The sequence below is a fragment of the Ictidomys tridecemlineatus genome, chromosome 15 (assembly GCF_052094955.1).
Source record: "Ictidomys tridecemlineatus isolate mIctTri1 chromosome 15, mIctTri1.hap1, whole genome shotgun sequence".
NCBI lineage: Eukaryota > Metazoa > Chordata > Mammalia > Rodentia > Sciuridae > Ictidomys > Ictidomys tridecemlineatus.
The window spans coordinates 49,016,144-49,034,889 of record NC_135491.1 but is presented as its reverse complement, the minus strand read 5'-3'; the positions used below and the strand labels follow the sequence as shown (position 1 = coordinate 49,034,889).

At 46.1% G+C, this 18,746-nt stretch overlaps 1 protein-coding gene across 7 annotated transcripts in view; it reads right to left on the bottom strand.

Annotated features, from left to right (window-relative positions):
* Window positions 1–18,746, bottom strand: part of Hydin (HYDIN axonemal central pair apparatus protein) — a 358,781-nt gene that overhangs the window by 84,020 nt on the left and 256,015 nt on the right. For all 7 annotated transcript variants that reach the window (XM_078032635.1, XM_078032636.1, XM_078032634.1 and 4 more), the window contains 6 exons: window positions 17,177–17,350; window positions 13,141–13,314; window positions 9,293–9,504; window positions 6,207–6,341; window positions 4,227–4,410; window positions 1,728–1,869 (listed from right to left, as the gene is read on the bottom strand). In XM_078032635.1, coding sequence (XP_077888761.1) covers window positions 1,728–1,869; window positions 4,227–4,410; window positions 6,207–6,341; window positions 9,293–9,504; window positions 13,141–13,314; window positions 17,177–17,350 — 1,021 coding nt within the window. The remainder of the gene's footprint in view (window positions 1–1,727; window positions 1,870–4,226; window positions 4,411–6,206; window positions 6,342–9,292; window positions 9,505–13,140; window positions 13,315–17,176; window positions 17,351–18,746) is intronic.

Here is an 18,746-nt window from a genome sequence, read left to right as displayed (position 1 = left end):
AAGGAAAGGAGGGTCGGGGAGGGAGGAGGGGAGGAAAGGCTCACATCTATCTTTGAATGTTCATGCAGTAAATCTCTGATTAATTAAACACAATTGGAGGAATTTTCAATGAATCTATTTCTATTTTGATCTCCTTTCATAGGAGAATGACACAAGAGCTGAATTAAGCTGGACTTTATTATTTTTTAAATTTTGAGACAGGGCCTTACTTAGTTGCCCATGTTGGCCTCGAACTCAGGATCCTCCTGCTTTAGCCTCCTGAGTAGCTGGGATTACCGGGTGCCCTCCATTGCACCTGGTGAGCTTGGTCTTTGAAAAACAGCTTCCCAGGACTGCTCTGGCATTAGTACCTGCGTGGCCCTGCCTCCTGTACTGTTGCATTTTGTGCTGAGACAACAGGAATGGTGTTTTTAATGGCAGTCCCTGCCATGGCTGACTTGGAGCTATAATACTGGGTCTGAAAGCCACATTGCTCTCCTCTTCTTTGCCTTCCTGCTGTGCATTCTGTGTTTCCATCTCGCCTGCCCCAGCTAACAGCAGAGAGGGCAGCACACTCTCACAAGTGAGAGAACATCACTTTAGACACTATCTAACCCTTCTCTTTTCATCTCCAGGAATCTCTAGGTATTCCTGGTTGCTATGGCTCTCTGCCCACTGAGGCTAACTCAACATCCTCCATGGTGTGTGTGTGTGTGTCTGTGTGTGTGTGTGTGTGTGTGTGTGTGTTTACATGTGTGAGAGAAAGAAAGGCAGGGGAGGGGGAGCGAGGGGAATCTCATTGCTGAGCTTTGCAGATCAAATGTGCAATTCCTAAGTCCCCCATAAGATGACTATCTGAAAGCAGCAGCCCTGGTGAGCAGAGCTTCCTTTGGAGAGGGCTTGTCATATCGGGAGGACTGGCATTCTACATGGACCATGTGAGAGAAAGGAGAAGGGTATACTGAAGGGGCAGGGAGCCCATAAAAGCTCTTTGGAAGTCAGTGGGTGAGGAGATGGAGGGAGAGGAAAGGAGAGTTATATGGACCAAGAGTGGGTGGAGTCTCTTAGCCTTGAAGTGTTTGAAGTTCTTAGGGCAGAAACAATGTGTGTCCCCGTGTCCCCCTGTGTTTCTGGGACAGTGTGAGCTGGCAGCCCCAAGTCTCACGGGTGGGATGCAGGGATCTAGTTATTCGCCTGTGGTCCCCAGTGAGAGACACATAAGGTTGCTGAGCTCACTGGCTGTGGGTCTGTTGGGAGCTGCCAGGCTGAGGATCACATGGGGAGGCATCCAGACCTCAGGGACGGGCAGCACCGTAGGCCAAGAGGGGTGTAGGAAGCAGGAGAAATGACTGGGTTCTAGGGAGCAGCCACTGTACTCACAAGAGAATCCTGGCTCAGCTGCTGTGGGTACCTAGGCACAGGGCTGATAAACCACACCCAGGGTGCACTGCCAGGGAAGCCAGCAGGGCCCTGGGACAGCACAGGGTGGCCATGATATTACAGAAACTTTCTGCTGACCCCAAACACACCCAGGAAGAAGGAAAGAAAGGAGAGTGGGAGATACTCCCCAAACCTGCAGCAACCATGTCCCCAAGGGCCAGATGAACTCTCCTGTTCTCCTCCTGGGTCTTCTGTGGCAGCTTCTATTCTCCCAGAAGATGACCCAGAACTGGGACCACAGTAGCCCCAGTCTCCCTATGAGTTCATCCCTGGGGACAGCTTCTGCTCTGGCCAGCCCTGATTCCCACCTCTTCTTTCTCTCCCGGAGCGCATTATGAATCTCTCGGTCAAACATGATTTTCTCCTCCTCTGTCAAAGCCTCATATTCTTCCTCATCCATGTTTTGGAGGCGTTCCTTCTCTTTCTGAAGAGCTTCCCTGTGTTTGCTTTCTGTGGGGGAGGGGGGCAGAGAGAGGAGGGAGGTCAAGTTCTCCAGCAGCTCAGCTCCCATTCTGCACAGGCGGTGACAGTGACAGGTGGCAGGTGCCATGGCTGGCACTCCCAATCCCTGCTGGGACTTCATTCCCACAGTGTCAAATTTAGCTTCCACCTGTGATGGGTGGAATAGTGGCCTCCAAAGATGCCGCGTCCCTGTTCTAGGAACCTGCTTTCTGTGGCAGAAGGGATTTCGCAGATGTGATTAAATTAAGGATCTTGAGATGGGGGAGTTATCTTGTTTATCTGCATGGGCCCAAACTATTTGCAAGGGTCACAGCACCTCCAGAGTTGGAGGTGACATGACAGCAGAGGCAGAGTGAGATTTGACAATGGAGGCAATGGTCAGAGGGCTACAAGGGACCTTCACCCAAGTAATGCCAGTGGCTTCTAGAAGCTAGGCAGAGAAAAGTTCTGCCCTACCACAGCTTCTGAAGGAACATAGTCCTGCTAACACCTTGACTATAGCACTTTTGACCCCAGAACTGTAAGGTAATAAATCTGTGTTGTTTTTTTATGTCACCAAGTTTGTAGTTGCTGTGGCCTGATGTTTGTGTTCCCTTATGATTGGGTACGAAAAGCTAGTCCCCAACAGGACAGTGTTAAGACACGGGGTCTTTAGGAGGTGATGAGGTCATGTATAGGAGGTGATGAGGTCATGTATAGGAGGTGATGAGGTCACTTTTAGGAGGTGATGAGGTCATGAGAGTAGAACCCTAACAAATGCAATCAGCATCCTTATAATAGAGGCCCGAGGGAGCTTGTTTGTCCAGCTACCATGTGAGGACTCAGCAAGAAGATGCCTTCTGTGGCCAGAAGATGGCCTTCAACAGACACTGAATCTGCCTGCACCTCCATGCTGGACTTCTCAGACTCGAGAAATGTCAAAAATAAGCTACCCAGTCTACGGCATTTTTGTCATCGCAGCCTGAATGGAGTAAGACAGTGCTCATCTATCACAGCAGTGGTAGGAAACTAATAAGCCCCCCTTGACTGCACCTACTTATAAGCATATGCCACCAAAGTGCCCAGAGTGACACAGCTATTTGCAAACCAAGAGCCAGGCCCAGGACTCCACAGGGTGTGGAAAGGCACTTGGTTCCTGTCACCCTTCCCTAGCACAGGATTTCACCTTAGGGCTGTGCAGTTTGGAGCTTTGGACCCAGAGATCTGCATTTAAGTTCTTTTCTCTGCAACTTACCCAAGGGATAAAAACATGTAATAATAATATTATCTCTTTCCTAAGGCTGTGGAGGATTAAATAAGTGCCTCACCCATTCATAAGTGTTCGATAAACATTCGATTTTAATAATATTGTTATGTAAGCTGCCTTAGGACTTTTTCAAATGTCAGTACTGCAGGGAGAGGATTAGGTTGAAATGCTGTTCAGGGATGCCTCGTCACTGTGCCTGATTTTTCTCTGATGAAAGTACAAGGAACAGACTTCTGAGTTCTTTTTGAGAACTAAGACAGCCCAGTGTTTGTAAATATTTCTCGAATCAGAAAAGCATTACGATTTGTGTAGATTGTGCCAGAAGAAAGTGGAAAGCCCAAGTGAAGTGGCAGTAGTGTGTCAGGAAGTGAGAATTCTGGAGGGGTCTGCCTCCCAGGGACTGTGTTGCTAGCAGCTGTCCCTAAGCCCTTTCCACACGGCAAAGCTTTGCTGGGTCTTCTGACTAAACTGGGAATTTAAGCTAACTTTACTGCGTGTGTGTGTGTGTGTGTGTGTGTGTGTGTGTGTGTGAGAGAGAGAGAGAAAGAGAGAGAGAGAGAGAGAGGGAGGGAGGGAGGGAGGTGTCATGGGCATAATGACAGGAAAAAGTGGAGTTACCTGACCTGGATTTCCTATTAACACGCAATGTGACTTTATAGTGTTGGGCACACAGAGGGCTAAAATATAGAGGTTGTTTTGTAAAATTAGCACCCGCTCCCAGTTTTACAGGAAAGGTACAATTGGTTTTGACCAAACCAGCAAGCAAATCACCACCGGCTGGCCTAGGGGTGCTCTCCTCTGGCTGTTGGTAATTAGAGAGAAGGTGATGGGGTGTAGGGTGATATGGGGGGACAGAAAGGCACTGCAGTCAGGGAGTGGGTTCAGCCTTCTTTGCATACCCTCTAGCAGGCTGTTTCTGCCTCGGTCCCCTCATATTGGGGACATATGAGCCCCAAGCCACTACCCAGGACAGAGGTGAGGTGCCCCTGTGAGACAGCAAGTGTATCTAATCAGCTACAAAGGATCAGGGAAAAGGCTGACACAGCCTCAGGCCCTCTGGAAAGGAAAGACCCACTGGGCGGGAGGCTGGGGGTCTTGCCTTCCTGCTCCTTTTTGGCCTTCTCCTGGGCCTTCATGGCTGTGTAGTCCTGGGCCATGTTGAGGACGTATATGTGCTCCCGGCTGCCCAGGGCCTTCAGCAGGCAGAGGAGGGCGGCAGGCGTGCTGCGGGCAAAGAGGGTGTCCAGGCCATCGAACACCACCCCGCGGAAGCAGTCATTTAGCTGAAACCAGAGGGGACAAGAGGTTACCACGGCCTCGAGATGGCCCGCTCCATGTGGAGAAGGCTGCTGCTCTTCTGTTGTTCTTTTCTGGCGCCTCATGGTTCTGCAGACCTGCTAATCCCGGAGGAAAACACCAGAATCACCCTCTGCTTGCTAAACCCAAGGTGCTGTCATGACACAGAAGGAAAAAATAAAAATATCTAATCAGCTACCAAAGACCTTTCTGGCACATTATTGTAGAGAGCAAAAGATTTATTCTATCTCTTTAGAATAAAGGAACAAACAAAATGTTAAAGTGAGGGTCTGGGAAGATCCACGAGGTATACAAAAACAAGATGCAAGGGACAGTTGTCCCCAAGAACCCAATGAATGACAGCCAGGAAGAGCAGCAGCAGGTGGGCTGTTCCTGTTCTTCTCACTGCCTTGGGTGCAATGATTTTTTTTTTTTGAATCAGGGGATTGAACCCAGAGGTGCTTAATCACTGAGCCACATTCCCAGCCCTTTTTTGATTTTCGGAGACAGGGTCTCATTAAGTTGCTTAGGGCCTTGCTAAGTTACTGAGGCTGGCCTCAAACTTGTGATCCTCCTGCCTCAGCCTCCTGAGCCACTGGGATCACAGACACTCACCACCATGCCCCATGGCAGTACTAGCCTTTGAAGGACAGCCTCCACTGCACTGCAGTAGTACTCAAATGTGGCCCAGAGACCGGCACCACTGGCTAAGAACTGAACTTTATGCTTTTGATGAGATAAGAAGCTTGTGACACAATGTAAACCAATTATATCACTGAACATACTAGCTCAGCTGGCAAGACTCTGTGGATGAGGTGTAAGCTCCATAACTTATCAAAGACCAGCTCTCTGAGCAATGCAGTGCCACTTTGGGTTTCACTGTTTCTCACCCCTAATCTGGGTGCACAAAGTACTTGCAGAACTATTAGAGCACTTTGCTCAAATCAGTGGAGAGTGATGGTAACCTGAAGGCAGTAGCAGCCCAAACCTTGACATTAACCATTTCTGGTTTATGATGTTCTTTTTCTGATATATTTAAATGTGCAGTTAATATAGTGGCCCAGTTGAGAAGTCAAAGAAACACAACTCCAGGGCCTGGTGAGCAATTTAGCTCTCTGCCTAAACATTGTGAGCAGCAGAACCAGCTAAAGTGATGCCCACTCAAATCCTAATGATCTTGTTTTCTCTTAACTGCAAACACTTACGGGAAACATCTTAAAAAAATGAAACAGTGCTAGTTCTCTAATTTTAAAAGCAACATATCATCATAAAACAATTCATAAATGTGAAAGGCTGAAAATCTGGAATTCTCCTACCCAAAGATAACCACTTACTATGAACTTCAAAAGTTTTTACTATGCACAAGATGCACATTTATAAATACTTACACAGAAATGCGGTTTGGGTTTATATACTATCTCTTAATCTACTTTTTTCACTTAATATTTTCAGAGCAATTAACATTTCACTTAATATTTTCAGGGCATCACATTATAATGGCACACATTGCAATTGTAACACACCACTCTAAAATGTGTGATTTTCTGCTCTCTGGTTCTAAAGGGGAGGGGTTTCAGGCTACGGCGTGGGCTGTGGTCAGGGACTGGCGAGACCTGTCAGAAGGTCTGATGAATGACTGTTGGGGGTGAAGAAACTCATCTTTCCTCTTCAAGGCCCTGGGTTCTGAGCTGCTGCAAGTGGCTGGTAGCCCAGAATCTCAGCTCCTAGGGACAGTGTGTGAGTGGCGAGTCCTACCGTGTGACGCAGGTGGACGTGGACGCACCTGTATCCGTTCGGCCAGGATCTGCGTGAGAAGCTCTTCAGGGAGCACACAGCTCATCAGCCCCGACTCACCTCCGATGCTGGCGCTGACGCTGAGCCGGCGCTGGGTGGGCCCCAGGAGGGGGCTGTAGGAAATCTGTCGAGGGTAGAGGAGCAGGAGTGAGAATCCAGCTAGGTGTCTTGGCAAGCCATATGACCTTAATAATGAAAATCACAATCTCTCCCGGCTGCTCATCTGTAAAATGGGGGTTGCTTTGTAGACTCCTGTCTTCCTTAAAGGATTGCTGGGAGATTTGAATGGGAACATTTTGAGAGGTTCTTAGGTATGTCCTGGACTGCATCCACTTGTTCATTCACTCAACAGATATTTCCTGAGCACCCATCATGCACCAGACTCTTCTCAGGAACCCGAGATCCAACAGGAAGCCGGGCTGGCAATGGTGCTGCCGTTCTCATGGGAGTGAGAGGACAGCTGCAGGAATTTAGCCCTTGATAAGGGAGGAGGGGACCAGCCCTGGGTGAGAGCAGAGGCAGCACAGAGCTGCAGGGCAGCGCAGCGCTGGGTGAGGCAGGAGGCGGACTGGGAGGTGGGTGGTGGTGGGTGAGGTATTAGTCCTGCGCTTGCTGCTTTCCCCAGGAAATCAGCAGAGACCACAAACTGGGAAAGAGGAAGAGTGTCTGAGAAGTCAGGGGAGTGAGGACAGCCATGGATGAGTCATCTTGAATGGAGGACAAATTGACTAGGGCAGACCAAAGAGGCCACTTGAGACTTGTGGTCTTAAATGTAAATTAGACCATTTAGGGAAGGCATCTTCTCCATCCACATCCAGCTGCTGTGCAGAGCAGGAGCAATGGTTTACCAGGGGTGGGGGTTTTGCTTGGATAATGTGATGAAGGGGAAGGCACTTGGCATCCGAATGGGGGCAGGAGGTCGGTGAGGCGGGTGGTCAGCAGAGAGAATGTGGACTGGAGGATTTGATGGGGCAAATTAGTTACCAGAGCAAATCAGCTGGAAAGTTAGTTAGAAGATGGTTATCAGAAAGTAGAGTGTGCAATAGAGGGAGTTTGGGGTTCATGGGTGTCCACGACTCATATCTAGGAATGTGATCATGGTGGTGAGTAGCAGAGGAGGCCGGGGAATTGAGAGGCAAAAATGGTGGATTAAATATGGTCCAGAAACTCAGGATTTCTAACTGGTACTTTCCTGGAAAAAAAAAGGGGATTTATAAATAAAGGCCATATTGTCATTAAATACCATGTTACACCTTTCTTCACATCTGTGACAGGACTGGACGTGCAGCTGCTGGAGGGTTCGTGATTTATGAGAGCTTCAAACAGACCAAGCAGCCACATCTCTGGGTAAAGCACTCTGATGGGGGGATTTTGTCATCCAAACTGTTTTGAGGCCTGTCACACTGGAGCAACGAAGGCAGTCATTTTTCTGGGGGCAGGGATTACTATCCTGGCCTTTAAGTTTCCTATTTATTGAAAGGTGGTTGGAGTCAGAATTGGGATTTTCTGCTACCTTCGAAGTTTTCTAAAAAGCCTTATTTTACTTCTAGATAGACAGAACAAAACCAAAGAAAAATGACTCTCCGTATCACCCTATTTGCAACAAATATATGAGTTTTAGATCCTGGAATAGAGTGTTAAAGAGATGGTGCTGGAAAAGAAAATGAGAAAACGGTTTCGGCTTTTAAGGTGTTAGAAGAAGGTGAGATGGGAGTGAAGATCAGAGGCACGGTCTGGCACAAATTCAGCCCTGGGGGATGCTCACCCAACCTGCAGGGCACTTCTCCCATGGAGACCTCCCCTCGTGCTCCATCCCCCCACCCCATCTAATATTCATCCTCCTCTCTCTGCCTCTGAATGAGGGCTGCCGGGGGGGGGGGAACTTAGAGAAATGTTAACAACTGTGAAGTTACACTTTCCAGTCTTGGTGGGGCCATTATCATTCTCAACTACTTTTCTTTTTGTCCACCACCAATTTCTGGTTCTGTTCACCACAGAAGAGACACTGGAGCTGTGCCACCCACCTCCAGCATGCTCTGCAACCCTGACCTCCTTAGTGCTTCCTGCAAAATACCTCACCTTCTGCACAAATAGCAGACACATTCGACAGATTTCTCCAACCTCCAACCTTCACCTTGCTTCTCCTGCCCGTAGCTGTGTCTGTGTTTACCCTTGCTGGCTCCAGGGGAGGCCAGCTCCCTTCCCCTTCACTGCTTATTCTGGCCCTCTTCCCTTCTCCTGGAATCCCATTCCCTATTGGGTGGATGATCACCTCATAGCTCTCCAGAAGCTCTTTAGGGACTGTTGTGCCTCGACTTCTTTACTGACCCTGAGTTTGCTCCTCTTGTAATGACGACTCTTTTTCTCCTTTCTGTCAAACATTCTAAAAGTCTGTACCCACTTGACTTCACTTTATCTATGACTCGTTAGCTCACCTCACCCCACTGTAACTGGCTTTGGCACCTGCTAGGTTGTCAAGATTGTTCTCTAAGTCTTTTTCCATGTTGATCAAACTCTGTGACTTCTTTGTGACTCCAAGACTCCTTCTACAGCAATCCCATCACTTCAATGGTTTCATCCTTAACATTTCTTTGGTACTAGGTTGACCCATAGGGAATGGCTACTGTGGGGTTCAACAATCGTTGAGTATGATCCATTTCTTATGGTTCAACCTGATTCCTTTTATATGCCTCATTTGTCACTAATCTCAATTTATTGCAAATATTTGCATGCATGGCTCCCTCCCTCATCAGACTCCTCATCAGTGCAACCTCAGTTCAGGGACTTTGCTTTATCTTCACCAACACCTGATCCAGTGCCTCTAACATAAATGGCCCTTGCTGAGCACTATTCCTATTGTGGAAGAGGCGGTGCAGGGCCATTGTTCAGGCTGGCCTGCCGAGGACACCCATGGAAATGAAGGGTGGCAGTCTAGATGCAGGATGCTGAGGAGAAGGAGGAGGAGGAGGAGGAGGAGGAGAAGGAGGAGGAGAAGGAGGAGGAGGAGGAGGAGGAGGAGGAGAAGGAGGAGAAGGAAGGATCCCAACCCTCCTTCCAGAGAGCCCCGATTTGTACCTGTGGTGTTTCCGACTGGTGCTGGTGATGCTGCTTCTGCGACCCTGAGCCGTGGCTTTCTGCCTTGCTTTTGGGGAAGAGCAGACTTCCACGCACGCTCTTGGCAGGTTTAAATTCTGGGTTCACCAGGGTTATATCGGACGTAAGCTTCCCCAAGTTCTCACTGCTCAGTCGTGTTGCTAAGATATTTTGGTTTACAGCAGCCTCCTGGGCTATAAGGAGAGGGTGAGTTTTTATTAAAAGCCACCTTAGGGTAAGGATAAATTGACAGTGGGGTTGGCACCCTGGAATCTGCTATTCTCTTAGGATTACAAAGCCATCCCTGTATGCAGCCAACCAGGCTGAGAGGACAAGCTCTGCCCACCAAGGACCAGAAGATGAGTGAATGGAGAGCTGGTCTTGAGATCCACGCTCTTTACTGCTCATCCTGGTGATAGGTCTGTGCCCACTCCCCCTTCCAGCCCAGAGGGTAACAATTTCTGAAACTACTGATATGCTTCAGTGCTGCCCGGGAAACGTGGCACCTGACCTTTTGAGGTTTTAGGCAATGGTGATGTTACCGATAGCTAGGGTGAGGCCTTCTCTGACCTCCTTTCCCAGCAGAGCCACCAAAATGAACAAATAATAATAAAACAACAAACATGTGCCTGTTGGCAGCCATGGCTTCAAGATTAATTTCTTCTTTTCACTCCAGAACCCCGCTTCCCATCAGACTGCCACCTTTCCAAAGCTCCACCCACCGAGAAGCTCCCTTGCCAAATTCCAATGTTTAAAAAGCTATTTGGAAAAACTCTTGCTGGGGTATCTTTGACCCTTGATAAGCTCCTGTCACCTCTGAGCCTCCAAGTCTCCAGACGCCCTTCACCTGCCACTACCCTGGTCTTGTCTCATTGTGTCCCTTGAGCTTCCAACTTCAGGATGGGCCACCTGTCCCTGAGGGAGAACAGGAGTACAGCAGATGCTCTTGACCTCCCTAGATGGGGTGGTGGAGCTGTGTGCCCCGGAGCATCTGTGCTTCAGTAGCTCCCAGGAGACACGTTAAGATTCACTGCTGCTGTTGACCATTTCAGCAAATAAGTCTCCAGAGCTCCCTTGAGAGTTGTCACTGCAATTAACTCTGCTTTTTCTTTTTGTGCCACCCTCTGCATTCGTCCCCCAGGGAGCTGATCACAGGTACAAGGACTCTATGTTGCATCTGGGGTGGGGGTGGGGACTAAAGAGGCTGAAAACCCCATTGAAGAAGTTACACCCAAATCCTGCTCTAAGTGTAGAAGTGGCAGGTCCCATGTGTACCCATGTCCTGTTGCCCCGAATTCTTCCAGGCTCTGCCTGCCTCCTTCAGAAGCAGTGCCACCAGTGATCTTGCCTTGACAATGACTACCCACCTCCTGCTTCCTGGTACCTGCCCACTTCACTGTGTTTTCTGCTCCTCCCTGCTCACCCCTGCCTTTCACTGACTGCTGTGGAATCGCTTCTATGGTCTCCATATGCCTTTTGCCTTCCCCTGTCCACAGCATCCTTCAGGACAGAAAGCAGTTCTAGATATAATTCTAACAAAAGTTCTCATTTGACACTATTTCTTTCAAACCATCATCTTCCACCTCTTTTTCCTTCACTCCTCGATTTCTCAAAACAGCCGTCTAGACCAGCTCTGTTTGAAAGACATAATAGGAGCCACATATGTATTTTTTAAGGTGATTAAAATATTCTAGTAGCTACGGTAAGAGTAAAATTAATTTTAATGATATGCTTTTATTTAACTCAATATGTGAAAAAGATGTGACTATTTCAATGTGTGAACAACATGTAAAAACTATTACGGTGTCGTTTCACACGACATCTTCAGAGTTCCAGTGTGTGCTGCACACCTGGGTTTGGACTAGCCGCTTTCAAGTGCTCAGCAGCCCCTGAGGCTGATGGCTTGTTTGTCACGGGCAGGTTTGGGACTTAGCACTTCAGCATGGCCTGTTGACTCTAGAGCAGACAGCGAATGGAGACTAGAGCTCAACCTCTCCATTGCAGGGACTCCCAAAGGCAGCCATGGCTTCAAGACTGTGGAGTCCAGTGCCGTCCCACTCTGGGTTCCTTGAGCTGGAGCCTTCAGGGGTCTCTGACTCTGCTTACTGATTCATTACCTTCTCATAAATCTTAGTTACATGTTGACTGTGTGCCTGGCCCTGGTCCTGGTGCTGGGAAAATGAACACAGACGCCTGCCCCCCAAAGTGGACTCTTTTTTTGGGGGGGGGCAGTGAAAACATACAATAAAATAAAATAAGTAAAATAAATTATAAGTTACTAGAGATAAGGGTTGTGAGAACAAGGAAACAGGAAGATGGAGAAGCCCCTCTGCTCCCCCTTCCTGAAGCTCTGGGGCCCTCCCTCCTTCACTTCCCTGGTGTGCTCCAGAGACCCCCGCTGCGTGCCCTCACTCTGCCGTCTCTGCCTCCCCCTGGGTTTTCCTCCACCAGCTCCTCCTAAAATGACTTCTTCCCTAGTAGATGAAATCATTCTGGGTTGATTTCATCTACTCCAGTGGTTGTGCCTCTTCTCTCCTTTAGGAGGCTCCCTCACCTCTGTCTCTCACTTGACATGACTTTCTCAGATCAGGAGCTCAAATTTACTTATTTGGCCCCAGACATTCACACAGCCCCACAGATCATGACAAAATGCAGTTTATTTCATAGGAAAGGAAACAAAAATCAAACTAGAACGATGACATAGCTGGGGATTCTCACTAAGAGTTTCTTATTTTATCTTCTCAGCAAAGAACCTTCCATTTCCAAGAGCATCCCAAGCAGAGATACTGTGGGAGAAGACACAACTGAAAACCCAGCCAGGGGCTGGGGCACACTGGGACACATTGTTTACCTATGGAAATAGTCACATGTTTCATGTTTTTCCCAACCAGCAGGCACCGTAGCACTATTAGGAACCACGTCATGTTGTTTTGACTACTTAAAAATGGTCCACCTCCTAGCAGGTACTCTTGCTTCATATTTAATATATTTGCCCATTGGGAAGCTGCTTTCCTGCCCTGTAGGTCCCTCAGATGACCTGATACACCAGGCCTTACTACTCTGGGATCCAAAAACTCCATTCATGTACTCGATAGCAAAATTCCTCTTCCTCCTGTGTTCCCGGACTTGGCAAATGATATCACTGTCCTGCTAGTTCTTATGGCTACAAGTCTAGGTGTCACCATCTTGCCTCCCACTCTTTGGATTCTCCACCGGGCAGCTAGACATCAGGCCAGCTGCCCGGGCCCACTCATCTTCAGCTTCACTATTGGTTCCTTTATAAGACAGCATAAGACTGACTTTCCTTTGTGACTTTCTGACCGCTGGGAGAAGACAGTGCAAAAACCTCCCTTTTCCTTCTTCTCCTTCAGTAAAGTCCAAATTCCTAATGAAGGTCAATTATGATTAGCCTCAACCTGCCTCCCCACCCTCGATTGACCACTTCCCCTGTTTTCGTGTCTGGAATGTGCCTGTCCCTATTTTTGCCTACTAATAATTTCTTATTTCTTCAAAGCCCACTTCCATGAAAATGTCCCCAAATCACTCATGTTGGAACCCAAAGTTGGTCCTCCAAAGAAGCTGAAGCTTCTGTTGCAACATTATTTCCTCTGTCCACGTGTGCTTCCCTCCCAGGTGCTGTTCTCTTCCCCACAATGCCAAGAGCACAGCTGTGTTGGGCAGGCCAGGAGACCTGGACCTTATGTGCTTGGCAGAGAAGATTCTCCTCTGGGCTGATGTGCCAGCTGTGGGAGGAAAGCACAGCGAAGACAGGCACTACCTGTAGGTAGATGCCAGCCCCTGGACCACGTGCCAGGGAGAAGGGGTCTTACCACTGTCCTCTCCTTCCTTTATGGACTGTTCAATGGCAGCCCTGATACAGAGCTCCCGGGCCCGGATGCCTGGGATGCTGTTGCCATCGGATATGGCTTCCAGCACGATCGAGTCGATGTTCAAGTAGGCTGCGCTGTAGTATTTGGCTATGTTGACAGCATTGGCTGTCTTTCCTATTAAAAAAAGAAAAAAAGAAATCAGGACACTGGATTTCATGGTTCTCATTTGTTCTGCATCCTAGACCCCTCTGTAAAGTGATCTGAGTATTCTGCCTCCTAATCTTTTGGGTGGCCAGGGGGGCAGCAGCAAAAAGAAGGGATAAGGGCGGTGGATCTAGTCCTAATCCTATGACTGAGGCAAGTGTTCATGGCAACCCATGTCCTCACCAGGGATTCCCCTTTCCACCAGATGATCTTCACAGTACCTTATAGTTCCTCCTATCTAACAGGAGGACTCTTTCTTTTCCTTCCTTCCTTCCGTCCTTCTCCTGCCCTCCCTCTCTCCTTTCCTTTTTCTTATGAAGGATAATCTGTGTTGATTATTTTTTTCTGATTTCTAGGTAATTTTCTTAAAAAGCAAGCAGAAAATTCAGAAATAACAGACAAGAGCAAAGCAAAAAAATCCATAATTCAATCATCTGGAGAGATTATATGGTTGCTAAATTTGCATAGTTAACTATGTTTTTAGTATCTTATAAAAAAGAAATATGTTACACAGGAGCCTGAATAATACCCCCCCCCACCAAAGATGTCCGTGTTCTAATCCCTGGAACCTGCAAATACGTTATCTAACATGGCAAAAGAGATTTTGCAAATGTGATCAGTTTATAGATCTTAATATTATCCTGGATTATTGGGGGTGGGCTCAATCTAATCACAAGACTCCTTATAAGGAAGCAGGAGAGTTGGATTTGGAGCAGGTGATATGGCGACAGAAGTAGAGACTGAATGATGCTATGCTGTGAAGATGGAGGAGAGGTCCCTGGTCCCATAAATGCAGGTGACATTTCTAGAAATTGCAAAAGACAAGGGAATGGATTGTCACCAAGAGCCTCCAGAAGGAGAGTGGCCCTGCCAACCCATTTTAGCCCTATGACCTCCAGGACTGTAAGAGTGTAAATTTATGGTTTTTCAAAAAGTCACTAAGTTCGTGGCTATTTATTACAGATACAGCAAATGAATACAAATTATAAATCATATGCATGGCATTTCTTCTTGTATAAAATGACACGTCATGAATATCCATTTCTATTCTATTTCTATTCATTCAATACACCTGTACATACCATTTTTTAAAATTGTGGTGAAATACACACAACAAAACATCCTTTTAACCATTTTAAGTGCACAGTTCGTTAACCATGTCTAAATGTGTTCACTCTGTGGTGCAACCACCACCCCCATTCATCTCCGGGACTTTTTCATGTTTCCAGAGTGAAACTGCACCTACCAATCCCCAACTCTCCACCCCCTAGTCCCCTGGCAGTTCCCACTTTGCTTCCTATTTCTATGGATTTGACCACAGCTGGTACTTCACATAAGTGGAAGCATAATATTTGTCCATTTGTGTGTGGTTTATTTCACTTAGCATATGGTCTTCAGGGTTTATTCATGTTGGGGGATATGTCAGAATTTAATTTCTTTTTAAGGTTAAATAATATGCCATATTTTATTTATTTGTGCATTTATCAATGACTTTTGGATTATTTCCACCTTTTGGCTATTGTGAACAGGGATGTAAAAGACATTGTATATATATATATATATATATATATATATATGCTGTAGTTGGACATAATACTATTCTATTCTATTTCTATTCATTCAATACACCTGTACAACACCATTTTAAAAAATTGTGGTGAAATAAACACAACAAAATACCTTTTTAACCATTTTAAGTGCATATATATATATATATATATATATATGTTGTAGTTGGACATAATACCTTTATTTTATTTATTTTTATGTAGTGCTGAGGCATGTGCTAGGCGAGCCTGGCATGTGCTAGGTGAGTGCTCTACCACTGAACCATAACCCCAGCCCCAAGACATTGTTTTTTTTAATGTTTATTTTTTAGCTTTAGGTGGACACAGTATCTTTATTTTATTTTTTATTTTTATGTGATGCTGAGGATTGAACCCAGTGCCTACATCACTACTTGAGCCATATTCCCAGCCCCAAGACATTGTTTTTAATGGCAAGACAGTTCCCTGCATTAATGTACCATGGCTTAATTAACCAGTACCCCATAGTGAGTGATTCAACTGGCCCCAATTTTTATTATGGTACACAGTGCTGCAATGAATACTGTTGCAGTTAACCTTTGTCCACGTTGATAACTGTTTTCCTAAGAAATGCCTAGAAGTAACATCGCTAAAGAGTTTACACTTATTCTTCCCTCTCTTATAAAATAATGTCCCGGATTTTTCTCTAATATTTTAAAATTATTGTAACGATAAAGGTTCAAACAATTCAATTTGAAATGGGGTGTTGATGCTCTCCTTCCTAACCTTATATCCTCAAGGCCAGCAATTTAACAGTTTGGGGTTAATTCTTTGGCACCTAAATGATAAGCTGAAGAGTCTTTCATCGCCTTCAAAAATTAAATTTGCTAACTTCACCATACACCCCAAAGGGGCAAAATCCCCAACGCTGAACCATCTGAGACTCAAACTATTTTGCTTGAAGAGTCTTTGCAAACTGGAAAGCTCCATTTAAAAAATGTGAGAATTGTTGCTGAGGTTGACATTTCCCCCTAATAGTGCTTGTCGTCTTCAGATGGAGATGTGTCTGGACCCTCCTTTAGAGCAGGGCTAATGACCCCCTCCAGGTCTGTGCATTTGCAGGTCAACTCTCCAGCTGTCTTGATTGCTTCATCGTCTCTTCCGACACTCCTTCCAGTGCAACACAAAAATGCCATGAGTGGCTCTGGGCAGTGGGGTCTTCAAAACATTTTCCATCACATTCTTAATCGTCTTATTCGATTTCTACCTGCTGCTCCCAAATCTGGCCTCAGAATTTTTAAGCTCTGGGTTGTGACTCCTCAAGGGAAGGTTCTTCAAAGGAAAGGATAATGGACTGTTACTCTTCTAAAGATTCCTGGAGCTTCTCAGTGATGAGAACAAAGATGTTCCAGAAACGCAGTATGAGTGACAATAATTGGATCACGGAAGGTCTCCTTGCTCTTCTTCAAGGAAGCTGAAGCTAAGAGAGCTCCCAGGACATCCTCCCAAGGTCCTGCTGCTCTGCCACTTTCTACCTGGGGGACCTTGGGAGGAAGTTCTAAAGTTTCTTTGAACATTAACTTCATGTGAGGTAGAGGCAATCGGACTCTCTTCTCCAGGTAGTTGTGGAGTTTATACAGAGAAATGAGTGGGAAGGAGCTCTGCAAACTGGAATCCACAGCACAAGTTTAAGATCCTGGGCAATGTAGGTGATTTTGTCCACTTGGGTTTATGGTGAAGTTGTCATGTGTAACTTGGGGGCAAAAAAAAGGATCCTTGTGAAAGATTATTCTTCTTGATGGGACTATGATTAGCAAAATATTCTTTGAGATTATTTAGTATATGATTGGAATGTTGTTTCAGTGGTGATTTAAACTCCAGATATGGTGACAATGATGGATGATAACAATCACTGTAGTAATAGTAATGATAATTTCTTTCAGTGTTTACAATGTGCCAAATACTGACGCAAGCATTTTATACAAATGTTCTCCTTTGCTTTTCCCAACCATCCTATAAAAGAAATACTATTAATGCCATTTTATAGATGAGGACACTGAGCACAGAGAACTTCAGTAACTTTCCCAAAGGCACACAGCTATAAATGGCAGTGCTAGGATTGGACATAGGTAGGGCCATTTGGCTCTGGGGTACATCTAGTAATTTCTCTGGTATGTTGTTCCTCAAATGAAATTGTTAGAATCTGCCCTGACCACACGGTGGATGTCACCACCCTGGAAGCCACCAGGTTTATGGAGGAGACATGGCTTCCTTGATCTTAACCTCCCTTCAGAGTTGTCACATACCAGACAAGGGTGTCCCATGGATGATAATAGCGATGCCTTTCCGGTTCTTGGCCAAGTGACTTTCTGAAAAAATGTCAATGCCCAGGTGACGAGCGATAGCCTTGTTCACTGGGTTGTTTTCCACCTCTCCAACTTCTTCTGCAGAATGGCTGTCAATGCTGTGAATCTTCTCACCTGCAAAACAAAAATACGCATGCGTATCTGCACGTGTTTATGCATGTGTAATACACCCAGAATGTATTGATGTGGGGGCTGGTGGCAGTGGGGATGAATTTTTATTTTTAAAATGCTGTTGTTAGTGGCACACGCTACAGCCGTCCCCACCTAGAGTATGAGAACATTCTTTCTGGCCTGAGATTTGTCCATATCATTTAAATTTTTTTTTTTTTTTAAAAATAGGCACTCTGATTTGAATTCTATATCTGGAATCTCCCCTGCTAAAAAATAAAAAGTGAATTTGTATGAAGAGAGGGACTGCTTATAGTGACAAATATTATCGATCAGCTAAATTTCTAATATCATGGGAAATTAAATGATAGCATAGTCACAGTATAGGATTCATACAGAGTAGCTGTAGAAATAATGACCTAGATAGCAGACGCTGGTCAACTACAGCCCATAGGCCAAATCTGTCCTGTTCCTTGTTTTTGTAAACAAAGTTCCCTTGGAACATGGCCATGGCCCTCTGGCTTGTGCTGTCCCTGGCTGCTTCCATCCATGCTCAGGGACAGAGCTGAGTAGCTGCAGCAGAGACAGCATGGCCTAGGATGTTACAGTAGGACCAAACCTTGATTTAGATCAAAAACATTGGTCTGGAGGGATGTCTCTAATGGAGAAAAGCAAGCGGCAGAGTGATACATATGGTATTCAGGGCAGTATGTGGCCAAATACTTACAGTTACCCAAACACGTTCAGTGTTTTAGTGACAATTGGGATGATATCCTAAATTTTGTCTGCAGCTTGCTTTTTCACATAATATATTTTTAGTAGCTTTTCATTTATTAAAATACAGATTTTATTTTTTTAAAATAGCCTCTAAATAAATTCCATTGTAAAGATTTGTCATAATTTAACTATTCCCCTACTGACGAGCATCTAGATGGTTCCCAGGTTTTCCCACCCTGAGCACTGGGGTGTGCTTCTGTCTTCACAAGGTGTCCGGCATTGCCTCTGGGAGATGTGGAAGACGGGGGCACGGCCAGCATGTGTGGGGTGGGGAAAGGCTGCCAGGGGCGGCCAGGAGCCACTTAGGGGCTGATCTTGGTGGGATTAATCATGAGGCATGGAAGCCAAGAACTTCTGTCTTGGTCTGTTTTCCCACTGCATTCTTCCACTTTAATTTATTCACCTGGCAAATCTGACGAGGGCCCAGAATGACAACTTAACTCTCAAGATCTTGTTAGCCTTGCTCAGGATTCCTATTCCCTGAGCAGGCACCTGGCAAGGCAGTGTGTGCTTCATCCTGACAGGCAACAAACAGCCCTCACGAACCCAGTTTTGCTGAAACTAATTTTCTAAATGTAAGTTCAGTGTCTTGTGTACTTTGGGGAAAATACATGCCAGACGATGC